Source organism: Aythya fuligula, chromosome 12, assembly GCF_009819795.1.
Source record: "Aythya fuligula isolate bAytFul2 chromosome 12, bAytFul2.pri, whole genome shotgun sequence".
NCBI lineage: Eukaryota > Metazoa > Chordata > Aves > Anseriformes > Anatidae > Aythya > Aythya fuligula.
Genome location: NC_045570.1, coordinates 12,165,629 through 12,191,335, shown reverse-complemented (window position 1 = coordinate 12,191,335; position 25,707 = coordinate 12,165,629). Strand labels below are relative to the sequence as shown.

General features: G+C 41.8%; 1 protein-coding gene across 1 annotated transcript in view; it reads left to right on the top strand.

Annotated features, from left to right (window-relative positions):
• Positions 1–11,389: 11,389 nt before the first annotated feature.
• LOC116493850 (protein BEAN1-like) overlaps positions 11,390–25,707 on the top strand; it is a 51,933-nt gene continuing 37,615 nt past the window's right edge. The window contains exons 1-3 of the mRNA XM_032195454.1: positions 11,390–11,514; positions 12,213–12,287; positions 22,254–22,388. Coding sequence (XP_032051345.1) covers positions 11,484–11,514; positions 12,213–12,287; positions 22,254–22,388 — 241 coding nt within the window. The 5' untranslated portion in view covers positions 11,390–11,483. The remainder of the gene's footprint in view (positions 11,515–12,212; positions 12,288–22,253; positions 22,389–25,707) is intronic.

Genomic DNA, 25,707 nt, shown 5'->3' with positions numbered 1-25,707 from the left:
AGCCAGAAAAGAATGAGAGATACTGCCTCTTAGAACAGAGTTTGGACCTGCTCAGCTTCATTTTTGTTTTCTCATCATCCCACCTTCCCAAACCAGGAACAGTTCCCTCTATCCTCCCTCCCACACACTTTCTCTCCTCCTTTGTATACCCCTTTTCCAAACAAGATCCCTAACCCATCTTGTCATGCCTTTACTCATCCAAATAATTCTCACACACTTCCCACCTCTTTACAAATAATACCACGAGGTTCCTATTTAAATTCAATAAATCCCATCTGCCTCACTTTTCTACAATTCTACTTCACATCACCTAACTCAGGAAAAAGACCCTTTCTCCAACTGAAGATAAAGCAATCGAGCCTACTGGGAAATCAAACCTGCTCTGTCTATATGAAATTTATAAATGTCAGTCACAGTAGGTACCTACTGTGAAAGAACAGGGCACTGTGGCACAAATCTGTTCAGCAAAGAGCAGATCTATTCAGTGTCAATCAGCTTGGATTGACTCATCTTCAATGGCAAGACATGATCTAAACCAATTTGTGTACAAACATTATTATCAATTGTCTGTCATTTATCCTCAGCCTCTAATACCATGTTTAAATATTAAGATATTTCGCTTAATCCCAATTCTAGCCTCCCTAGGATTCTGATTTTTCTTGTGAGTAATCCTGCTTTTCATGTAGCTGCCTAATGATCTGTCAAATAACAGTAAATTATTTGCTTATCTAAGTGCTTATTTTTATAAGGCATTCTAAAGCTCAGATGATGACTGTAAGCCTATATTTCTCAAAGGAATAAATAAGGTCAGGTCACCTGAATTATACTTAACCTAGCAAAACACAGTAAAAATACATTATTCACATTACAACTTTCTACTGTCCTGTGTCTTGCATTAAAAACATCCTTTTCTGATAAACTGATTACTTTGATGGACATTTCTCAGTGAATTAACCTGGCTTTGCTGTCTTTACATGATAAAACTTGAAACATTAAATGTCAGACACAAGGATATAATTTTACTGCAGTTTGTGTAAACTTCTAAACTTTCATGCAAACCCACATAAGTAACAGCAGTGACATGTCTGGTTTCCCTATTTCTTGTGCCCATTTCATCCACAGAGATTACAAGGGAAGCACCATGCTGTTACCAAATCCAAGTTCATGTACAGCCTGCCTAAGAGCTGCTTCAGGGTAGAGAGACTTTGTAAATAAATCTCTTTACAGCAGCACTAATCCCTTTCTATCAATAAAAGGAGAGCTCTTCTTTACTCGCCCTCATCTTGGAGCTCCTGCCCCACAGGCTTACATCTGCAGTGATTTAAATGCAGCTGGATATTGGTTTCTAGTGAGTGTAACATCTCCATCAAGTCCCTCACAGGAGGCACGTCAGCATTCGAGGGTCAGCTAAAGGGAAAAGAAAGAGCAAGCGTGTACAAAATACCCTAAGTGGGTGGGACACATTTTCATTTTGTTGTCAGTTCACATTGTCAGAAACAAAATGATTTTGAAAGTAATAGAAAATCAGTGTAATAACACTGTCCTCAGCACGGCTCTGAAATCCATTTATGGGAGCCCCACCGGTAAAGTACATATATAATTACAACTGAAGCTGTGTTTAGCTTCACACTAAACACCATCATGAGGCAGTGTGTTAAATAATGCATTTCCCTAGTGCTTTTTACTGAATATGTGATCGTTTCATACATTAAAGTTATTGTTTTGATAATAAATTCTAGTAGTTTCACAACTAATAAGCATACACTTTTCAAAGATTTCAGCGAAGCAGAAAGTGTCTGCACCCACAAGACGCAATCACTTATATGTAAAAATTTCACTGTGTTTCTGCTGTACCCTCCCTACTTCACCTGGGACTTAAATTACTAAATTAGAAGCATTCAGGAAAACAAGGGCCTTAATGCTCCACAAACAATGCAGCCCCAACAACTCTACCACTTGGGAAGGTTTCCCTGTTGGGCTCTGGCAGGAACCATTTTGTGGTCCACAGCACGCTTATTTCTCAGGTGGATGCACAGGAGCAAGTGAGCAACAACTACAGGCACTCCACTGTCATTGTCACTGCGAGGAATGTTAGCTTACCATATTTAAAACATAAACAAGAGCTTCCTATCTTTTCATAGCATGCACCAACTCTCTTCGTTCCTTCCTTGTCAGAGACACTCCCTATATAAACACTCTCAGACATTTTTTTATTTTAACTTAAATGTCAAGCTTCATTACTAATTTTTTTTATCAGTGTTTTCCATGCCAGAGGCACATGTGTGTCAGCTGGCATTGGCTTTCATACTGCCAAAATAACAGTGAACCAAGAAAAGACAGCAGTTAAATTGGTGATACCAGTTATTTTCTGGGCAGTTATCATGGGGATATCACTGTCAATTTAATAAAACATTTCATAGCAGGGTGGAGATATGTTCCTCTATTCTGAAGTGTGGTCATAGGAAACTTGCTAGACAAAATGATATTACAATCTCTGTTTTTATTCTTTCTCTGTTATTAATCTTTGCTATATTTACACGACAAGAAATGCATTTTCTTTGCCAGGACAGCAAATATAAGTTCAAATTCTGCATGTTCTCTTTCCTTCTTAACCCTGGGGACTTTATAACCAATTTTGCTGTACTATGTGCTACAATACTCTCTATAGTGGTTATCTCAAAATCCAGTAGAACAAGTATATAGAATCATTATTATATACATATACATATATATATATTTCAATGGTAAGGTTTAACAGCTATTTATTTTTGGTCTTGAATCTTACCTTTTGTAGTAACCAAAATGTGTTATCTTCATTTTGCTCACAGGCCTCACCTAGAAGACAGATACACAGATGAATTTATTATTTAGCAAACTGCAAAGTCTAGCACTGTATAAATAACTTATGCTGAACATAATAGGGTATACACTCATAAACCAACTAAACTTTATCTTCTGAGCTTTTCACCACCCAGTGGCAGTTGCAGCTAGAATACAGCAGATGGCACAGAAAACACTACTAGCTGACACATTACTGTTGTAGATTTTCCCTGAATACATACACAAAAATGTTACAAGCCAAACCTTAAACAGGAGTTTAACCCAGAGTTTTGCATTGTCCATAGTGAGCATGTCTACGGAAAAACAATCTACGGACAATACATAGATGAAAACACTTAACTTTGGGGACCTATGTTGGCAGAACACAGCAATTCTTGGTGCATCACTGTAAAAGCAATTCCTTGGGTGGTATCAATCATCCAAGTTCCCCTGAATAAGCAAGACTTGACGTTCTTGACTAACTCCAAAGCCTGAAAAATTGTGTTACTTTTTTAGAGTGGCTTTCAGACTCATTTACTGTGTATCCTGCAGTACCTGGAAGCAGAAGGCAGCACCAGCTGAGTCCCTTTCAATGATGAGTTGAGAGGAAGTGACTTCCTCTCAGAAATAAAATGGGTCTCGAGTGTTTTTTGCACAGGCGAGTTCTAGATTAAACTTGGAAATTAGCAGTTCATACTATGATTGTTTTGGGTTCTGTCCCCACATTCTGCAGCCCAGATAACCAGCAGTGGAAAAGACGACGACGCTGGCTGGGGAGAGCGCCCACACTTCCCTGCAGAGCAGGGCAGGCAGGGAGCGAGGGAAGAGGCAGCAGAAGGAAGGGCAAAAGCCGGGCGCTGTGAGGGCGCTCAGGGGGGTGAGCGAAGGTACTGCTGCAACACCACTAGCCAGGGACCGGCTCTGCTGCGAGCTCCTGCTGGGCCCAGCGCCTGGCAGAGCATCTGGACACAATGCCAGAGGAGGCCAGGGGCAGAGAAAACAGACGGGGCAGGATTTCTCCACCTGTTCAGAAGAGATCCAGGTAAGGCACTGGCACCAAAGTTGTGGCACTGAACAGAAACGCCTAACGCTGACCAGAACTTTCAGTGATCAGAGTAAATTATTCAGAATGTCCCCCTGTGGGACAGACAGTCCCCTCGTGGCAGACACAACTCAGGTGTGTGTCTGTACCACTTCATTTTTTCTATTGCGCTTTTGATAGAAGTCAATTGTCCTTTTAAGTGCTAAGGAGCACAGAGCTGCCCTCTGACTTGTGATTACAAGTCACTGTCCTTCGTGATTACAAGTCGCTAACTCAAGCAGCCGGTGGCTTCCTTCCCCTTCAATTCCTTTCTGTTTCTGCACTGAAATTTAATCATAATTTCCCTTCCTCAAATAGAAGCCAGCTATAGTGGCTTTTGCTCGCCTATACCCTAGAGCAGTCACTCACCACTGCTTCTTTATAATTTTATCCTCAATTTTGAGAATATCTTGTTTTATCAAAAGGATACACAAAGGCTGACTAGAAATTGATGCAGCTGATCTCTTAAATGTGGTCTCACTCACCCGCCTTTCAAGTGCTGCAGCAACCCACTTCATCTGAGTTCTTTTTGATATCTTTTTACTAGTTTCTGTCACACTGTTGTTTGCTTTTTCCACTGCATTAAACACCAAACCAAAGCTGTCAGAGACAAAGTTTTATCTGCTCTTAAACCCCGGTACAATCTTTTTGTGCTGTATAACCCTCAGGGTCCATTTCTTTTTCTTAGCTTTGCTCTGTTCTGTCTCCAAGCCTGCCTTACATTTCCTACAAATAAATTGCACAAGCCACTTAGCTGCCCTGGCTTCCCACCTCTCCCACCCATTTATCACTGGGCTTCTCTGTGCCAGCAAGTGAACTTCTCTGCTCTTGAGGTTTTAAATTAATTGCCAGTTTGCTTATCCTACTGCATATTTATTTCCACAGGCAAGACCTATTAAACCAGTGAGTATGTTACATTCCTATTTTAACTGTGAATAGTTTATAAAAAAAATATGTCTCACTCTAAGTGGTGCCAATCTCTCCGGATACGGCGGGAGGCTCACCTGGAGGTAGCTGACAGATTTTTTTTAAACCACTTTCATGCAAGATCTGGCTGCATTGTAATCATCCCCCATGTGAGTTCTTCTCTCTCACTCATTTCTGCTTCTCACAGCAATTCCTCGCTGGCACAAGCCTCACCACTGCATAAGACTGAGCACCAAGCACTACTTCCAGGGCCTTATTTTACCCTCATCTTGCATGCACGTGTCAGCGAAACCCAGGCTGAGCTGCACGAGGGCTCCATGAGCCAGAGGGTTATGTCCCCAAGCATTTGATCGCCAGTCTCCATCTCTTCACTGACAATTATAAAAAATGTTCACAGTTCCAGTGAGGAACTTTGCACTGTTCCATATTTATAAATGTTTTACTGTCTTTCAGAGAGCCTATAGATTCAGAAAGACTTCATAAACAGAATAGTAATAAAATCTAGAGATATTGGTTTGTGTTTTCATTGGTAAGATGCAGAAGACAGTGAGTTATAAGGTTTATACTTCACCAAGGTGCATTAAATATTTCTTGTTAGTACACAACAGTTTCAGAAAGATAAAATCAATTCTGAATACACATTTTGTTTGCAGCCATACTGACTTTTTCTCAGTTGTAGTTCTTTCGTTTCAGGTTAACATACGCATTGCTAGATTCCAATGCCTGCCTACACCAGTCCTGCAGGGCAGGCCTTCCTCCCGAGAGCTCCCTATCAAAGGCCTTTGCAAAAAAGATTGCTGATAGCAAAAGACAAATACTTCACTTCAGGGTCCACCTGTAAAAAACAGGAAATAAGTCACAAAACCCCTAACCTCCACTGACCAACAATCTCCGAAGTAGTAAAGAAACCAGTTTGCTGGATGAAGCTTCCTTTCACTTCACTATTTCTTGTCCTGTGACATTTGGCACACACAGGTGGGGCCCTGTGCTGCAGCAGAGTCCCCAAGCCTACCTTACCTTCTCTGTGTCATTTCTTTCTGTGTTGCCCCAGAGACCACAGAAACCTGGCCTCCAAAGGCCACACAGGACCCCAGGTGGAGCTGCTGACCCCAACGCTGGACCTGCAGCACGGAGCGGGGCGTATCTGTTAGAGCAAACCTCCAGCACCCCAGAGCTCTGGTGATGTTCTGACACGAGGCTTGCTGCCATCGCTGGTGGCAGGGGGGTGCCTAACCCCACACGCTGTGTATGGCACGGGTCAGTATTCCTTTACATAGAGTTGTGTGTATTTGTATTGATGTATCTCCAGGGATGCATGTTAATACTCGTTAGCAATCCGCTGGCTATCTTTAATTCCAAAAATACAATTAGAATTTGTGATAAATTCATGCAAGGACTAATGGAAATAAACAGAGAATCTGCCTTCACTGTCAGATGCTTTAAGGTCCTTGAAAGGTCAACACAAAATAAATCGCAAAATTAACTGTAAATTTAATTAAGGAGTCGCAGAATGAGAGGGAAAAGAACACAGAGATCAAATTTTCCATTTTACATCCTTAAACATTAACTCATCTGGCATCAGGAAGACTGAAAACACAGGCAGACACATAAGGGAAATGTTATAGACTTTTCAATAACAATCTTGGACCCAATTATTTCCTAGTGCATGCACACATACTTGAAAAATATGTATGTACACAAGGCAGACAGCAGAATTTACCATCCTCTTCAAAAGTCTGCAAGCAGGTGAATAAATAAGAGACTCAACCTGGCCCCATTCCAATGCCTGAGACCACCTTTTGTTCCACAGAAAAAGATAGTTGGTAGCTCTAAAAATCAGAAAAATAGCCTCTGAGAATTTGGACATGTCATAAAATTCCCAGAGAACACTTTCTTGACACAGCAACTATAGAAACAGAATGAAGAGCCTCTCCATTCTAGCTCTCATTTCATTACATGGCATGTAAAAGAAGATGACTTCTGCCTTCGGGTCTCGGCACAACTCTAAAATATTTTTTATTTATATGTTTCATCTGTATTAGCAATTTAAAATTATTTTTCCTCTTGACAGATTTTATGCCTAAAGAACTAAATCACTTGATTCAAACCTCTAGAAAATATTTTAAATATAAATTTACCTGTCCTATAAATGCTAGCTGAAAAATGTTATACAGAACTTTATATGATATATTCAAAAATCCCATCCTTTTCATTAAAATAGCTTTTGGCACAGAAGAAGCTTTTTTGTTAGTAATTCTACGGTTATGTCCAAACTCAGAAAACCTTTAGTATCTTGCTGGTAATTCATTTCAGCTTAATCACATTCAAATCCATTGCCTGAAAATTGCCAATCTGAAAATTAGAAACTATTTTCACCCTAAGATTTCTTAGAAATGTGATTTAGTGAATATTAAATAACTTGAAAATCTAACCACCCACCCTAACCCTGCAGGAATTCCGTTCACAACAGATCTCAAAACATCACTGATTTCATTCCTTCCCGTCACCCCTCCTTGAAATACAGCATTAAGATGGGGGAAAAATATCAAAATGAAGAAAGTAAAATGGGGGTACTGACACACAAAATCCATAAGGATTGAATGCCCTGGCCTGTACAAAGGGAAGGACACAGCAGTTGTGCTAATCCAGGCTATGATATGCACGTAATATCTCAGACTCTTCCATTAAAAATAAAATCCTTGCCCCCATGAGGTTAATCCTACTCACTGTACTAATGCAAGTAGATCCATAGGCAGTGAAACAATTTCTTGCATATGGCAAACACGAGTTGCCTTGAACCTGAAATCAGCCAGAACTGCTCCTCTTCCATTGAAGGTCAGTGGCAAGTGTCCTCCCTCAACCTCACAACCAGCCACATCCATTGCAACAGCATCATGTGTAACACATCCTGCTTATGGGCACTGCACTGGAATTCAAGACAGTCTTTACTTCCAGGAAAGAGCTCAGCATGGAACACTACAAAACAGACAATTCTGATTAGATATCAGGAAATGAACATTTATTTTTTCAAAAGAGTAATTTGAAAAACATTTCCATCAAAAGATTCTTTTTCTTCTCACTACATTTCAGAACAGTGCAAGCGGTGAAAGCATGAGATGCTTCCCATCAAACCCTAATCCCTCTCTCCTGCCCTCGTTTTCAGCAGCACACACAGATTTGTACAACCTCGAGCACCCGGTGGTGTAAACTCCCAGCAGGGCACTGCCTTGGCCCAGGGCCTGTTACAGTCAGCCCAGCCAGAAAGGCCAGACGCAGGGAATGCCCGGTGCTGCTGCCTCACGCAGGTGCAGGGCTGGCAGAGCTGGCCTTGGACCTGGCCAAGTCACAGGCAGGCGGCTATTTCCACAGCCATTTGGCAATGAGACCTCTCCAGCAGCTACCAGATGACCTCTCACTGCCACTACATCAGTGCTGTCACCACTGACAAGGCACACAACTTTGGACACTGAGAAGACTGCCCTGCTCCCGCAAACTGAGACTCATCTGTTTCGCTCGTCCTGAGGCATTTTATCCAAGAGTAATTATATAACCCAACTGACATTTATTTCATTACCACCTTTTCCATTAAAAAAAAAAATGATGTGATGAACAGTATCCCCCAAAGTCTTGTTACTAACACATTAAAATTTTCAGTCAAAAAGAGATCTCATTTAACAGCAAGATTTATTTTGCCTTCCAGAAATCAGCTGTCACAAAATGTCCAGGCGGGCAGCACTGCAGCCACCACACTTACGCATTGGTTCGGCACTGACCTCCGCGAACCTAAAATGAAACCACAGGAGATGGTAAGTAGAGCGGAGGAGGTCTGCCACTTCAGCAGACTCTACTAAACTGTACAGTTTGATAATGAAGTCCCTGGATCAAAGAAAATGTAAAATCATCCAAGAATAAAATTATCTGTCTTCAGCAAGGGCTTCTCACACTGATTGCCTGTTATTAGTAAAGAGGGAAACACCCACTGAGTGAGGATGGCAGCTTCTTATGCTGCCGACTGTAACAAATGCCATCCCAAACCTTATGGAAGTGTACCTGCACTCCTTGTCCAGCACGCTCCTTATTTTGAAAGGCTGGGGGAAAACTTTCTCAACAAAGTGACAGAATTCAGACTGGGCACACAGGCTGTAAATTACCAGAGACAGATGCTGCCTTGGTGCTGCTTTTTTTGTGATGTTATGAGAAAGACAAGTCAATTAAAATATAAACAGATATAAGCAGCAGAAATTCTGAGTATTTTTTGTCTTTGGCCCAGCCCTCCCAAATACAGCATATAAACAGACTTCTGTGTAATAAATCGTTTGCAGGAAAATCTTTAATGCAAATCTATTTTACCAAAACAGAAAAACAGATGCAATTAAAAAAAAAAAAAAAAAAAACATAAATAATGATGTAAATAATCCTACACTATCTCCCTGACACATTACTGCTGAGGGACTATACTAGGTGTGCAAATGAGACTCCAGCCTGAATTCACCACAAGCAGGTTTTGTTCCGGAGCACAACTGAACCAGAAGAAAAGGAACCCCCACAATTTGAAATACATATGGAATAAAAGGGTAAAAGAACTGTCCCATATATGTTTAACACAGATCTGGAAATGAGTGGGGTGAGCAAAAGCTGGAAACATTTCATGTAGATTCAAGATGAGCGAGCTGAGCACTGACAAGTACCAAGAAAGTCAGTGTTAACTGTGACGATGCTTCTGTAAGGCTGTGCTGGATTGTACCTGGCACGTTATACCACCCGACCCAGAAACAAATGTTCTCTGTCTCAAAAGTCATCCCAATTTCTCTGGACATAAAGATTCCTCTGGACAAGACTGTCACTGAAAAGGGCCTAAAAAGGGCTTAGCCAGGATTTATATTTTTTTTCCAGAATTGCCAAATATGAAGCTGCTTACTCCAAAGTCAGGTAACAAGGCCTCTGTATTTTCAACAGCATTTTTAATTAAGTATGGGTTTTGCAGTCAAAGATAAGACTCTTAGTCTGTTCGAATTTAAGTTAGTATGGATCCTATGACTAAATATAAGGCACTATTTGGGAAAGACGCCATCGCCAAAATTTGCAGAAGCACTAGATATTAGAAATTTTGAAATTTAACTGGAGAAAGTATTTTAATATCATTACGTACAGTCTTGCATATATACTTGACCCTTCACGTGTGAATTCAAAAAGCCTGCACACAGAAACCCAGCTTCTGATGGTGTGAATGTGAGAATTTCTCTATGCCTAACTAGATGACGAAGGGCCCTGAAATGAAGTCATACGGTTTCCATTTATTGAAGTGGTAGAGAAGTCTTTCATGGAGTCAAGTATTTTGATGGGTTGAAGAAATTAATCAAGAGGTAATTTTTGCAGAGAATTCTGAGGGGATTTTAGCATAGAAATTGGTTAATTAAGAACCGAGTTCCTATAATTTTGGTAAAAAGTGCAAGTACTGCTGAGCCATAATGAAATCTACTTGCAAATTTCCAGGAAACTTTCAACTACCTCAGACACACTTCATGCTTGCCTGAATTTAAAAAGTAAAAGAAAAAATAAGTGATCGATGACAGCAGCACACGTCTGACAGGAAGACCTGAGAGTTCACAAGCATTTTATCAACCCCAAACTTCATTACAACTCTGCGACCATCACTACTGAACCAAGGAGAAATTAAACAGCCTGGACATTGATGGCAAAGGTATTCCATTCCTATGCGAGAGAAGTTGCTCACAGGCCTGCAAACAAGAAGTGAAGGAGCCACCTGCACGAGCAGTGCGGGGGGAAGCACCCCACCAGCCGGCTTCTGCGGGCACCAGTGGGGCCAAGAGGAGTGCACAAGAGAAAGGAATTGCCACTACAAGTTGGTTCCTAGAAAAATCCAAGCTGCTGCTAAAAGGACATGCCAGAAAGGCTGCATTTCTCACACGCTTTGCCTAAGCAGTTGATAACGTGTTTTTTCTGTTATTTTCGTACCTAAACGGCCCGTGATGAAAGTTCACATACAGCAGTCCCTGCTGCAGCCCTGCTCGCTTTATCTCCAGCACCGGGGCGTTTATCCCGTGTGATGGCAAACATTTCCGAGATCCCCGGCAGAAGCGTGCCGCCCTAGTGCAGCCGTGTTCCAGCTGTGCCTTGCACTAAATCCTGCAGGATCGCCCCGAGCCGCCCGCACCGCTTCCCCCGCAGCGCCGGCTAATCCCGGCCGTGCCCTCCTTTTTCCTCTCCTTTCCTTTCCTTTCTTTCTCTCCCTCCCCTCCCTCCCTCCCTCCGCCGCCGCCGCAGCTCCCCAGGAGCCGGCAGCCGCCTCCAGCTGGGAGCCCGAGCCCCTGCAGCGCTCCCGTTCCCCAGAGCCGGCACCGGGGCGGGGAAGGGGCCGGGCGGGACCCCCCTAGGCCGCGGCCGGCCCCCGGGGATGCGCAGCCCGGAGCCCCCCTCCCCGCGGCCTGCCCCGGGGGCGCCCCTCCTCTCCCCCCGGCGGCGGCGGCGGGCAGGGCCGGCCGGGGGGGGCCGCGGCGGCCGGCCCCGGCGGGGCGGAGGTCGGCCGCCTCCACACGCCCCCCGTCCAGCAGCCGGCGGCGGCTGAGGGAGGAGGAGGAGGCGGCGGCCGCGCCCGCCTCGCCTCCCGCCCGCCGGGGAGCCGCGGCTGAGGCGCATGGAGACAGCGGCCGGCGCCGCGGGCTGGGGTAAGGCGCGCTGAGGCGGTGGGGCTGCGTCCCCACGGGGCTCTGTCCCGACAGGGCTCTGTCCCGACAGAGCTGCGTCCCGGGGCGTGGGGCGCGATCCCGCGGCGGCTCGGGGCCCCCCGGTGCTCTCCGTGCCGAGGGGCAGCGGGGCGGGCGGGGCGGGCTGAGGGGAGCCCCGCAGCTCAGCGGGGGCTGACAGGAGAAGCCGAACCCCGCGGGGTTTGGGGGGCTCGGAAGGAAGCCCCGAGGTGCAAGTGGCAAATGCCGCGGCTCGGTGCGCCGGGCGCTGTGTGCCCATGAGGTGTGCTCCTGCCCCACGCAGCCCAGCGGCGCTAACTGGGAACCAGTCCCTCGGTGGTACTGGGCGCCTGCCCCCCGACTGGGGACGACCTCCCAGCGATAATTACCATATTTACATAACCCGTTGTTGTTTATACGTGGGCTTCTGAACCCAGAGGCATTAAAGTCCTGTAGAATATCATTTCCTGAACGGGAGGGATTCCTGGAAGTATGAAGCAACGACTTGCTTATTTATTTTTACCCCATTCAAGCTCCATCTGTGTGCATATCGGGTCAGAAACGTGTAACGCTGCCCTAGAGAACAGGACCCTGTTAACCACACCGTGTCTTCATCTGACATCTGGTCCCCAAACAAAACCAAACTGCTATTAAGGACCTTTTTTTTGTTCCCTCCTTAGTTCTTTTCTTCCATCTTCATCTGATCTCTGGAAGCTCCATCCGTATTGGAATAGGCAGCAATTATTCCAATCTCTGTAAGTAGTCTCTTTTTTTTTTTTTTAACTGCATTAATGGCATGCCTTGCAGTCATGTACAGCTGTAGGAATATTGTATTTAAAGTCCTCTAGCAGATAAACATCAATCCATTAAAAAGCAAATAGCTTCCTGACTAAGAAAACAACTGAGTTAACTGAAACTGACTCAAGCTTGTGATCTCTGTACAGGCAAAACTCGCAGAAATTAGAGAAAGAATTGCCTGAAATAGAGGACTGTACAACTAGTCCCAGGCACAAGTACTTCACTATTTCTTTTTCAAAAAAAAAAAAAAAAAAAAAAAAAAAAAAAAAAAAAGCTTCCTCCTTCTCAGCATTTTCTCCTACAAGAAATTAGCACATAGCTGCTGAAACTGATCGACAAATTGAGCACACTGACATCAGTCAGAATTTATGTCATTTTGGCACTCACTACTGAAACAAATGTGGCTAAAAATTACTTCCACTCACCGAAATACAACATAACTCCTGACATTTGACTTCCTTCCATTCTCCTTTTAATGACTGACTTTTGTAGTTATTACATGAAAGTTTTTTGAAATGAAAATATGACATTGTAAGAGCCAACTCTGCCTATGTCACTGGCTGTATTTCAGTAGAAAACCACGTGTATGCAAGGAATCACATTAGCACATCCAACCTCTTCGATAAAAGAATGCATAATGATAAAATACCTAACAAAAAATACCTAATAAAAATTAAACTACCAGGGTATCTCAGAGCAAGTGCTGCATCTCAAGAAAAGTCATACTGAAATGTTATAACTAGATTATGTCTTCTATAACAAAACTTTCAAGCCAAGATGTCCTTCATGGGTGAGAAATAATAAAACCTGAAATTTACAGAAACAGGCAGCAGGCAAAAAGTTCTCGCATTTACTTTGGAATACACATAAAGCATGACAGAGTCAGGCAGCTGTTATCTTCATAGACTGGAAAAACTACCAAGGTGAGTGTTTGCTGCATGCCCTACCAACTTGGAGGAGCTATTCGTATTGTCACCACCAGCATCTGTCAGCACTAGGTATTTGGAGGCTCTAACCCTAAGAGGCTCTATGGCAACTAAGAGCAGAGTTTGATCAGTAAAGTTGGTTACAGTGCAAAACCAAGTAAACGCAAACTGCTTTTCTTCAGACAGTCTGGTAATCCCTTAAACTCCTAAATAAAACCGTGCTAAAGTTGGGCTTGAGTAAGTGCAAAACTAGTAGCTGCTGATTAAAACTTTTCATCCTCTGTCTACCTAATGTATGACCAACTAGCATCACCTAAGTCATAGAAAATACAAAATAACACAAAAATGACAGGAAATTGTAAAAGCTAACATTGCTATAGCCACGTGTAGCAGTCTATAGATTTATTAAAAATTTCCTGTAGATATGGCAAAAAAAAATAAAATGTACTTGCTCATGTTGTTACAGGTTAATATTACAAAATATCATTTCCATTATTTCCCAAGATAACCATTATTTTAGTATTATGCGCACAATGACATTCCACAGCACTTCATTGCATACAAAGTCACTATGTGCTTAGTTTGGGAATTCAGAGCAGAGTAATACAGTTCTCTATCCAGTCTTTGCTTTTGTGTTTTTTGACCCTTCCCTACCACTGCCCCTCCCAAAGAGACCAGTTCTTCACAGCAAGACAAGTTAGGATTGCATTAACTGTATGTTAGAGGAGCTTTGTGAAGCAGGTATTGCAGCAAACATAGTTCAGAGTAGTCCAAGTATTGCCCTAATTTCCAAATGGGTGCCTACTTCTCTTCAAAGTTAAGTGTTGGTAAGACAGCTTTTCTGAGTTCAGTTCAGGTAGGCCCAATGTTCTGGCCTTCTTTGTGTTTAATTACTGTAACGTTTGGACTGTGAAATGTTAAATTATGTATTATATCTAATGAGTTAACACAATAACAGGCGGGTGTTAGCCAAAAAGAAAACCCCATAAAATGTGGCTTGTGCATTTACTGCAAACCCAGAAAGTGTCTCCTGTTACGTATGAATTCATGTATACCCAGTACTAGACCCATCTACTGTCCAAACACTGAATTTCCTACGTGAATGGAAATGCCCAGGAGCAGGACTGCAACTCTTCTCATGCCAGGTGTCCGCTGTGCCTTGAGAACACCGCATCTCATACAGGACAGAGAGGTGAAGTCACTCAAGCCAAGTCCACGCAAGCTAATACTCAGGAATGGAGAGCTGTGTGACTTCAACCACACAGTACCAAGGCAGGTGGAGAATGTCAATGTTTAGTGGAACTTTCTGATTAGAAATAAAAATTGCAATTAGTTTTGTTGCTTTGCGTATTGCAGAGAAAAAAAAAAAATGTATTTTTTAGCTTTTGGTCAGAAGATTGTTTTAATAAGTAGTAAGTCAAAATTCTCTCTCAAAAATGTTGATGTTATGAGTATTAATCATTATCAGCAGTCATGAACCACAGCCACCATGTAATAGATGAATGAAGGGGCCCAGAACTGTCAGAGCAGTAGAACAGCAGAGAAATATTTGTAACTAAATTGCCTTCCCCTCTTGCATGCTTCCTCCTCAGGAGGTCCTAGATTCACCTCTGAAGAAAAGTGTTTCAAGCGTAGGAAAAAAAAAAAAAAAGACTTTTTCAGTCAATTACAAAGTCAATACTTATCAGCTATTTTAAGAACATAGCTATTTTACAACTGTCAAGTGACTGTATAGTTTTGTATTTAAATATTAATATGTCTTGATGATAACCATATTTAACTATAATATCTCAGCTGTTACATCTAAGAGCACAAGGAATGTCCACAGATTTGTAAAATGTTCATTTTGGCACAGAAATCAAGAAAAATAGAACTATAAAATATGCAGACTGTTTAAAATTCAGCCTTAAGACTCCTGTGTTATAACCTTTGCTCATATTAAACAGTGTTATCTCACAAAATCAAGAAGGAACAAAAGAGCTCACACTGCGGCTTTCTGTATGAAAGCACACCCAGCCAGGCACAGGGACAAACTCGCGTTAAGAAAACGGTGCAGCAAATCCTTATCCTACGACCAGTAGGCCCCTGACCAGACACTTTGGCTGCTGTCCCTCACATCCAGCTCCCACAGCTGGCTCCCAGCTGTGTCACTGACTCCAGCACTGCGAGCTGTGCTCGGACACCCCAGGAAGACAGTGGAAGGTTGAGCAAACTCAGAAGCAAGGAAATCTTTCTGTACACAGCAAGAATAAATTACTCTCTCCCCTGCTATAGACTAGGGAGTCTTTAGCTCTTGTTCTTGATAGAAAATCCTGCATTTTTTCCCAGAATGGTCTCCAAACCCAGCCAGGTTAATACAGTCGGCTAGATAGCAGTATTCAAGGAACGTAACATCAAATTCGTGTGCACGTGGAGCCCAGTGCCTCAGTTCAAACAAGAGAAGGAACTGGCTGTGTAGGTATCTTAGAGTGGTCTGTTAGCTGCACCAGCTGTGAGACATACAGAGGGACAAGAGATTGCTTCTAGCCTGTGTGTGACAGCTCTGCTGCAAGCTGTGGAGCCAGGATGATGCCAGGATGTGCTGTGGAGCGAGTGATGGGTGTGCACTAAGACTTGTACCCGCAGGATGCCTTGAGAAGTGTCAGCGACCGAAGCACCACCATCTGCCACTCACTTCCAGCCTGTCTAGCCACAGAACGCCAGAGACCACGTAGGTCTGTGATGCCAGGCAATGGGGCAAGCGCATGCTCTACTAGCCTCCTCTTCTCCAAATACACAGCAAAGTTTAATCTAAAAAACTGGCTCTTTCTTTTCTTCCACTGTCTTCTTCTCATAGCGTGGATGTTTTCTGATGGCACCAGAGGCTCCCTAATCCCCTTCCTTCAAGGTGCAGCCCATATCTCCCCACAGTTTCCCATGCAGCATTTCAGAATGTGCAGAATCAAGGACATTCGAATGCTTCCAGAACTGTAACTTAGCATTCTTTGTTCTTCTCCCCTAATAAGTCATATCCTGCTCAGTATCCTTCTGCCATCAATTTATTTTGTGATGGCTTGGTATCATTTCAGTTATTCACATCAGGAGTGTTTTTTCACATTTTAATTTATTAGATTGGATCCTGCACTAGGAAGGTATCTATTTCTCACCAAGCCTGACAATTTCTCATTCTCCTTTATGAGGATGTAGGCTGACTATTCCAAATCATTCATTTCCACTTTAGCTACTGACTTGATTCCTCAGTTTCAGCAGCTTCTCCCCACTCCTACCTCCCATGCCTGATTTTTGTTTATTTTTAGTGTGGAGAACAATAGACTGAAATTCATTCCGTGCAACTACTAGGCAAAAACACACAGATTAGAGACCAATCCTGCTCCCTTTTACATAGAAATTATGCTTTAGTTTTTGAAAGGAACTGACCACACTGGTACAAGGAACAAGACTGGAATAAGAGCAGGAGGGAAGTTGAGTTTTAGAAGTGTTGATCACTATTAATTCTGTCCTTCTGTCACTTCATAACTGTGTAATGACTGAGCTAGATGTTAAAGCATCTAAAGCTTCCCAGCCACCTCTCATTCAACATTGAGGGGTAGACACCTAATTGATTAGCAGCTCTTGTAAAGTCTACTCACAGTGTCTGTCTTCAGATGCTTTGAAACTTTGGCTGCAAATTCAGAGCTGGCAGAAGCAAGCAATTCAGTTAGCTTTGGCAGCATTCAGGCAAATAGTAAGTTTGGTTGCAAAACTGAATCCATACAACTCGCTACAACTTCCTGAAACATATTTTATTTTTTTTAATAACGTCATTGACACACCTACAGTCTTCAAGAGTCTGTGTGAAGATAATTTGTTGCAGCCTTTCAGACAAAGCCACCTGATCACCATCTAGTCTCAATGCAGATCTTGCTTCTACAACACTTTCTTTCCTGGGCCTAAATTTCTTATCTTTAATTGTTATTTTTAGCTGCAAGCACGTTAATCCCTTCTCTATTATTAAAATGGAGATTTTCCTTTCAGCAATTGTGTTACTGCATTAAAAGACTACATAAGTAAATAATGAAATACATGCGTTTTGGTCACTTTTTGCTTTCGAATCTCTTCTGTTGGCAATTAGTCTTTGCTTAGTTTCAAGGTTTAAGAGAAACAGCTCTCCAAGCATACAGTCTTGACAGGTTTTCAGCATCCTCACTTTATTTGGATTTAGCTACACAGTTGTGACATGATTACTTCTACCAGTATGATGGACACTTAAAGACCCAACTGAGACCAAAGCTTTATTGTGCTAGGTCCTGGACAGAGAAATGGGCCCTGTCCTTCCAGATTGTATAGATAAGACAAAAGGTTGGAAGAGAAAGAGAGTGGCAGAGAAATTAATTGCTTTGGATTACACAGCAGTTTAAAGAGAAAGCCAGGCTCTCTGGGCTGCTGGACTGCTATCTGTCCTTTGCTTGGCACACACACCCTGCAAAGAAGAGCAACAAAAATTAGCTATTTGGGATGACTTTTATGCATCGCTTGAAGTGCGTGTTAAACTATGCTAATAATCCAGCTCCTCGCACTAAACACATTTATGAAATCAGATGTTTCTTTGTAAAGAACATGGGGAATTCAACAGTAGATTGACAAAGCAGCTCTGACGTATTTGTACTGTTGTGTGCTGGGGTATGTGCTGCATGGTAAATTACTTAGCATCAGTCCCAATCAGGAGCTGTCAAAACACACAGGAAGAGCAAGAAATTGGTACATCAAGAACTAAAATTTTGTTGTTTCATTTTGTGCTGCCCCTTCCAGCTAACATCATGTTTTTGTTTTCAGTCTTGCAAGACAGTTTGAAGCAGAATGGGCAACTGAAAAAACACATGGACACTTTTAAAAAGGGCTTTGATTTTAGAACACCACAGCTCTGAATGGGAACATGAGTGGAAACTATGATTTTGCAACTTGATCCTATTAGATAACCTGATCTGAGTGCATATGAAAGCCTAAAAAACTACTTCGTTCAGCAGTACATTTCTGTGTTTCTGATTAAAAAATGTTTCTGCTGAATGAAGCAAGCTGCAAATTGGAAACTTTCCCAAAGCTTGAAGACATAAGGTAATAAAGTCCTGGAACATCTTTAGAAAAAGAAATAATATATTTTTGTCCAGACCTTCAAATGTGAAGCTGATTGCCAAGTACAGCATTGTGAAATGCTGGAGTAAAGGTGGTATTAAGATACTTTAATAGTGTAGAAATGACATCTTCTCTAAGATCTCCACTTTAGGATTAATGTAAATTTCCTTAGTTGCAATCAATGCAAGAACTCTTAGGAACTGAGGGGCACAAGAAGTCACCACAGATCAGAATCTCTCTTCTTTATATGGTGTGCATGCTCATCTAAATCATACAAGCACAGTAGAGCATTAAGCATCAAGTTAACACGTGCCACAGGCTTTCTCTTTCATCTTCTCACCAAACTTAAGAGTGGTTAAATGATCTCTACGTAGCTGGAGGATCCTTCTTCACCAGGCCTATTTCCCCCAGCTGGCTGCAAAGGTTTCAAAGCCAGGCTGCAGTCAGGAATGAGGACCATGCTTTTACAAAGCCCAGATGTTATGTTGCTGGTGGATGATCTGGGCATTATCAGACTCAGTGGTTGATGTAGGAAGTGTGCTCCCACTTTAGCAGATAAATTGTTACTTGGATTTTTTTTTTTACATAGTGTTAACAGAGAAATAGAAATTCGGCTAACCTAAATCTAAAACAGCTGTAATTTGTTATGTGTATTTTAATGGCACGGGTTCATTTTCAACTTGTGGATTAATTTCATGCATCACAGTTAGATAAGACTGCACCTTAACCTAAATTTAATAGGATCGCTCTATGTTTTTAAATTATTAATTTTGAAGTCATAAATTAATTCAATCGTGTATAGATTTGGAGTACAAACCCTGAAAACCATCATCATGCCTGTGCCTGGCACACTCAGATTGGAACAGGTGGGCTTAGAACTGGCAAGTGCTTCTCCAGTGGAGACTTTGTTAGCTCCCTGTCATCTGTAGTAAAAAATGTTTTCAAATCAATTTACCTCAGGGTACAATGTCCTGTAAAGACAAAACACTGTGTTCTGGCCTCTACTGAGATAGAAACATCATTTGGAAAGTAATTCATTTTTCACAAATGAAGCTATCTGTGCTCCACAAGAGAAATCTGATTACCTGAAACTTAGACAGTATCATGTGTTCCGTCAGAACTAAGACCAAATTATATGCCTATGTCCCTGACTGCTCCACGAGGCCCCAGCCTTGATTTCCTCCTAAAAATCATATTTACATATTTTTAGTCATCGTGTTTTACCAGGTATTTTGCAGCTTCCCTTGGCAATAGCTGGAACATTTACATCATCTGGATTTACTAAAGACATATTTTACTCTTGCTATATTCTGAACAGGCAGCTTTATGGGATAGGTTTGCACACCCTTCTGTGACTGCCACTGTCCCCCACTGCTCTTTAGTCCAACGAACTGCATCTGCCCCTATCATTTCTTATAGCATTCAGTCTTAATAGTTTTTCCTGAAGATAATAAAACACTGCTGTGGTTTTCTAACATTTTCATAAGAAGTGTACCCCAAAGTGGCTTAGACAGTTCAACAACAACTAGCAGAAACATGTACAATTACTTTCTGGATGAGGCAGGAGGGGCATTTATTAACTGACCTTCAAAGAGAAGCCAGTAAGGTGGTAAAAAGTAAAACAGAAATTTGCTGTCACGGGAACTGTAGAAAAATTTCTAGCGTCAAAAATGGGTGCAATTGTAGCCACTGATAGAGGGGAATTGTGTTGAACTAAAACAGGAACAGTGAAGAAGAAAGATACGAAAGGGTATAAACTGGAGCAGGTTCTAAGAGGATTAAAATAATTAGTGCACTTTTAGATTAGGTTATAAACTAAATGGGCTTTATAGAAAATACAAATGTGTATATGAGATGCATACGGGGACCAATGACTTGAACAAATTTGCAAGCACTGTATTTTTTCATTGGCATCATTTCTTGCAGGTGAATTCCTTCTTGATATTTGCACTGACGATGCAAACAGTCTAAAGCTAACAAAGCTGTTGCACTTCCACAATGGCTACCTTTGATATCACAAAATAATTATTGCTTAGCTCCTTCTTCTGTAATACTTTAACTCTCTAAAAAACAGACAGGAATCCCGGCAACCTTAACTGCTGGGAGCTCTATTCCATTTTACCCAAAGATTGTCTGAGATACCCACCAGAAATACAGAAGCCATTTGGGAAATGCACTGCAAGATGTTCTGAAAGTACATAACACTGTGATCTGATTATTGGCCTCTGGATTGCTGAGCTGCCAGGTACAAGCACACAGCATAAGATTTACTGTAACAGTATGTCCTCGTGCTGGCGGTATTTATAAATGCATTTGGGGTACCGACGTTTTCCACTGCAGCAGCTGTGTGGAGAACTGGAAGTCATGAACAATTACTCCTAGCTGCATGATTTTGCAGATATGAAGACTGACAAAAAAGCACCAAATTAAAAACATTGGAGAGGAAACAAAACCCTGAAGTAGCAGAATTGTTGGTGTTCTGTTGGGTACCAATTTGAACGCTAGTCCTCTGTGCATTTGCTTTCAGGAGCTGGTGTTTCTCAAGTTGGGCCTGAACTTGTATTTGCCTGCATTTGGAGTATTTCAGATTGGTTAGAAAGCATATATATATTGGTTACACTATATATATTGTATATATATATGGTTATATATATATATATTGGTTTAGAAAGCACATATATATGCTTTCTTTGAAAAATACACTTTTTCCCCCTCTTTTCCCCGATAACTTTCTGACTTCCTGATCTCCCATGAATTTGTTTGCCCCATACAGTATACAAGTAGATTTTAACCTAATGAGCTGGAATACATTTGAACATAACCAGCTCTTCTTCCAGCTTTCTGTCATTTTCTCAGCCTGTTTTCTATGTATGGCTAGGCACTGGCATTCCATGGGGTATTTTGCAGTGTGCAGTTATTATGTCCAAATAAAAAACCAACAGATCCTCTTTCTTGCACAGAGGTACCCCCAGCTCCTTTAACTTTTGTATCGGGACACTATTGATTGTTTATGAAGATCAAATATAACAGCTATTTTGAGTAGCCAGTAGCCACTCTCTCCTCAGGCATGCCCTTAGGACATTTGGATGAGGAAAAAGAGGTGCTGTTCAGACATGAGAAGTGACATCCCTTTACACAATGCCTCCATTTCTTGTGCAATATTATGACTCAAAACCCTATTTTTCTTAAGTAACGGGGTTTAGGCAGATACATATCTCTCACTTAAGAAAATTTGGTTTCCCAAAGGAATCAACAGTTCTGCTGGGAAGGCCCTGCACTTAAGCAGCCAGAGGCATGGTGTGTACACAGTGCTGCAGACCCTACCACAAAGTATCTAGTACCTCCACAAACCAAACCTAAACATTTGTCTCCATAAATTTACCCAATGGTTTAAGTTTATTCAAAAAAAAAGAAAAAGCTTTCCCACCCTATCAGATTGAGTTCCTATCTTTCTCCATCAAAGGGTTGGGAGAAGCCCTTACTCCAGTCCTTCAAACCTATACAAGGTAGTACACAGTAATTTATTTATTCACCTCCATACATTTTGTGTTACTAAACTGGGGTAAAGAGGGATTGTTTTGGTTTGGAGTTGATGCCTAGAGGTAAGAAGGCTAGGTGCCTCTCAAACACGGTGCCCTGGTGTTTTTGTTGGAGTATTTCACCCAGACCTCATCCTTCTCTAACACTATTTAAATGAGCAGCAACAATAGCCTAGGAAGCATTTGTTTAAGTCTCAGACCCTTCGCAAGTCTAACAGAAAAGAGAGTATTTTCATCCGCCCAGGGCTTTCAGAAGCAGGAAGGCTGCCTTGCAGTAGACACTGCGCTTTGTTACCCAGGAGGGAGTTGCTTGTTACACACAGTCATCAACTGTTTCTCCTCCTTTCAGACGAACAGAGCATTCTGCCTTGTAAAAAAGAAGAACTCCAGTGTGGTAACGGCCTCTGCCTCTCAAACTGGCTGCGCTGTCACTACAAGAAGGACTGTGGCAGAGACTACATGTCCATCCAGCTAACCTGCTCAAGTGAGTTACCCTGCACCTTCCTAAATTGTGACAATGTCCTATATGAATGCAAATCCGTTTTCTCACTGAATCTGTCTTTGTAGCAATATACTGTTCCACATAGGAGATTTGATCTGGTTTTGCTGTTGCAAGGATACAGATATTTAGAGCTTTACTTATGTCTAAATCATTTATGCTACATGCATTTCAAGTGGAATAGTAATCAAGTATCAGCGGTAGCGGGAAATGGAAGATTTGGTCCAGATCAAAATGCATTAAGCTAATGTATTGTGAAGGAAACTGCTCTGAATTGCCAGTTGGGAAAATAAAATATAATAAAATAAAATAGAATAAGGCCTTAAAAGGCAGTCATCACTGCTGGAAACAATTAAACACTGGCGGCTCTACAGAGCAGTAGCTGCTGGCTGGGCACTCTGCCTTTGGAAATGTTGATGCGAATAAACAAACTGCCAGTGGATTAAAATTATACTTTGGGGGAGCAGAGGAGAGGTAAGAATTACTGTCAAGTCAGTGATATCCAGTGTATTTAAAGGAGTAACAGGGTAACCACTGTAAACAGTGCAGATAGCTTTAGCCATTTGTTTCAGACCGTTCTGTCAAACAGGTTGAAAGATGAGTTGGAGAATTTCTGATGAAGGAGCATGTTGTAATCTCAGCATAGCCATTTACTAGCAAACCTGGTGGTTTAACCATCTCAGCTTCTTCTGTTCCTACTTATTCTCATCATGTTTACTTCTTAATTTCAAGCTACAGCTCTAACTCTAAAATCTTCCTTTTAACATACCCATTTTGTAGCTAGCAACATCCAAGAGCACAAATACTTTTAGACGCCTATTTCATGTGGCAAAAACTGGAATGATTCCATACTGCTGTCACTGCTTGCCAGAAATATTTGTTGACTTTGGTTTTCGAGTTAACACAACATCGTACACAAAAGAGCACAGCCACAGGTCTGCAAAAATACCACAAGTTACAATAGGGAAAGCAAAATGACAGCTACTGGCAGATGAAAGTAAACCCAAAACTGAGCTTCAGGAGCGAGCCCAGTACACCCATCCTCTTAAGTGGTACTCAGATCCACAGAGGCAAGGCAGAGCTAAAGCAAAGTCAAAGCCTTTGAAACATGCACACCATAGACAGCAGGTCCTCGACTCCAAGTGTTTAGTCCACAGAGCCGTGCCTGTCACAACCCACTACCTGGCTTTACACTGGAGTTCAAACATTAATACAGCACAACCACACTATAGAATTGCTCACAGCCCATTAAATAGAGCGGGCTCTGGATCCATGGAGCATGCAAAGATTTGGGGTTTATAGACGAGAATACAGAAGGACTAACATGCCCAGGAGGACATGAGCTGAATTTAGGCAAGACCTCAGCTCTCCATGCTTTAGTCATTAATCTAATCAGCAGAGATTAGAGCTAGACATGTTTTGTTTTGTTTCTGCAAGAATGTGTTGGGGAGTGGTGGTGGAAGATTAGTAGGAACAGCTCAGTTTTGATGATCTTATATATCTTGCCTAGATCACATGAAAACCTTTTAACAACTTATATCTCACAGTAGTATTATTTTCTGCCCTTCCACAAAGGTGTGCATAAAGTACTGAATGGCAACCAGCTCTTTTTAATATACAATAAATATGTATTTTTTGAAATGCAAAGCTGTCAATTCCGTAGTAAAAAGCTACAACAGTGACAGCTGACAAAACAGAGTCAAATAGTCACACATTTGCTCTGAACATATTACAGTTTGAAAAGCTCAAAAAGACAAAACCAACAGATCATTTGCAATGGTTACAGAAGCGCACGCAAATCAGAAACTGCCTAGAGGAGAAATTCATTATTTGGAATGGAAAGACTGATTTGCTGTTCACAGCTGAACTTGAGAGCAGAGTGTTATCCAGCAAGGCACTAACATCTGTCACTTCATCTATACTTCACAGACACAGAAATGTTTCAGACAAGACGGGTGCCAAAGCACCTCTGTCGTGTGTTGATTTTGCTGAATAGCAGCAAGACCTGCTAAAAAATCAGCACCAACAGAAAATCTACACAGAAAGGCTGTGCAGTTAGATCCGGTTTTGTGGTTCCTTTCAGCCTCATACCGTCAAAAACAGCAGCACTACCTATTAAAGGAGGACAAGGCAGTGACAGAACTAGATAAAACTGAAAACCTGACAGGTTTCCATACACAGCAGCACTTGCAGTAAGAAACCTGAGCACGTGGCTGTGTGAGCACATGAAAATGAAGTGCTTGTGTACAAAAAAATCCCCTTGTGACTAAACTACAGATAACATTATATAATTTGTAAGATGACTGTGTACATTTGAATATTTCATCCATATTTTCTTTCTTTCTATAGATGTGTAAGATAGAGCCATTCCACTGGAATTGCTGTTTCTAACTCGTTTTTTGTAATACTAACATCTAAACATTTAAACCACAAGACAGACCTTAGTTCACGCTGGCTCATCCTAGCACATTTTAGAATTTCCTGGCAGGAGCCATGCACCTGTGAAGCTCACTGAAAGCAGCACTCATTTAAAGCATTTTACCCCTGAGCTGCAAAGCTTGTATGAAAGTATCAGGAAAACATTTTATATATTAGTTACCATTGTTCTTTCTCATCCCAAATTCGTTGTTTACTTTACAGTTAGAGTAAATGTCTGGTAATAGACATTTTTCAAGATGGTCTCAACAAACACACTCCCAGTGAGAATTTTGGCCTTTTTATGAAAAGCAGTGCAGTTCACTCCCCGGGAGCTTACAGACTTCTAAACAGACGCCTAACTGCAGATCATAACATCCAGAAACATGTCATGTTGTGCCTAGTGCAGCTTTTCTGATCAAATAGGTTTTCCAGAGTCTACCTGTTAGAAATTTATTTGCCCAGCATTTTTCCATAAATGGAAAAACAAATGGCCAAGTTCCTCAGTTTGTTTTAGGTGCACACTGTATATGTACATTCACTCCAGGGGATTTCAGATTTGTCAGAATCTAAGGGGAACGTGTGAGATCTAGCTCTTAAAACACTGGCAGTACATCAACCACAGAGGCAAACTAATGATAGAGTCAAAGGGAAATTACTTCCAAATCACCTCCTGCTCAGTGTGTCATTAATGCCTAACAATATTCTGGATTCACTTACATAGGCATTGCGAGTGAATAAAATAAGAACTTTTTGTCCTAGCATTCATGAAATCAGATAGAATAGTGTCTGTAGAGGGGGCTCCCTGTAACCAGTAACCACCACTGCGTGGTCTCTACTCATTTAGCATCAGAGGTTGCTTTGTAGAAGCTATGCAGGTAAGCAGCAC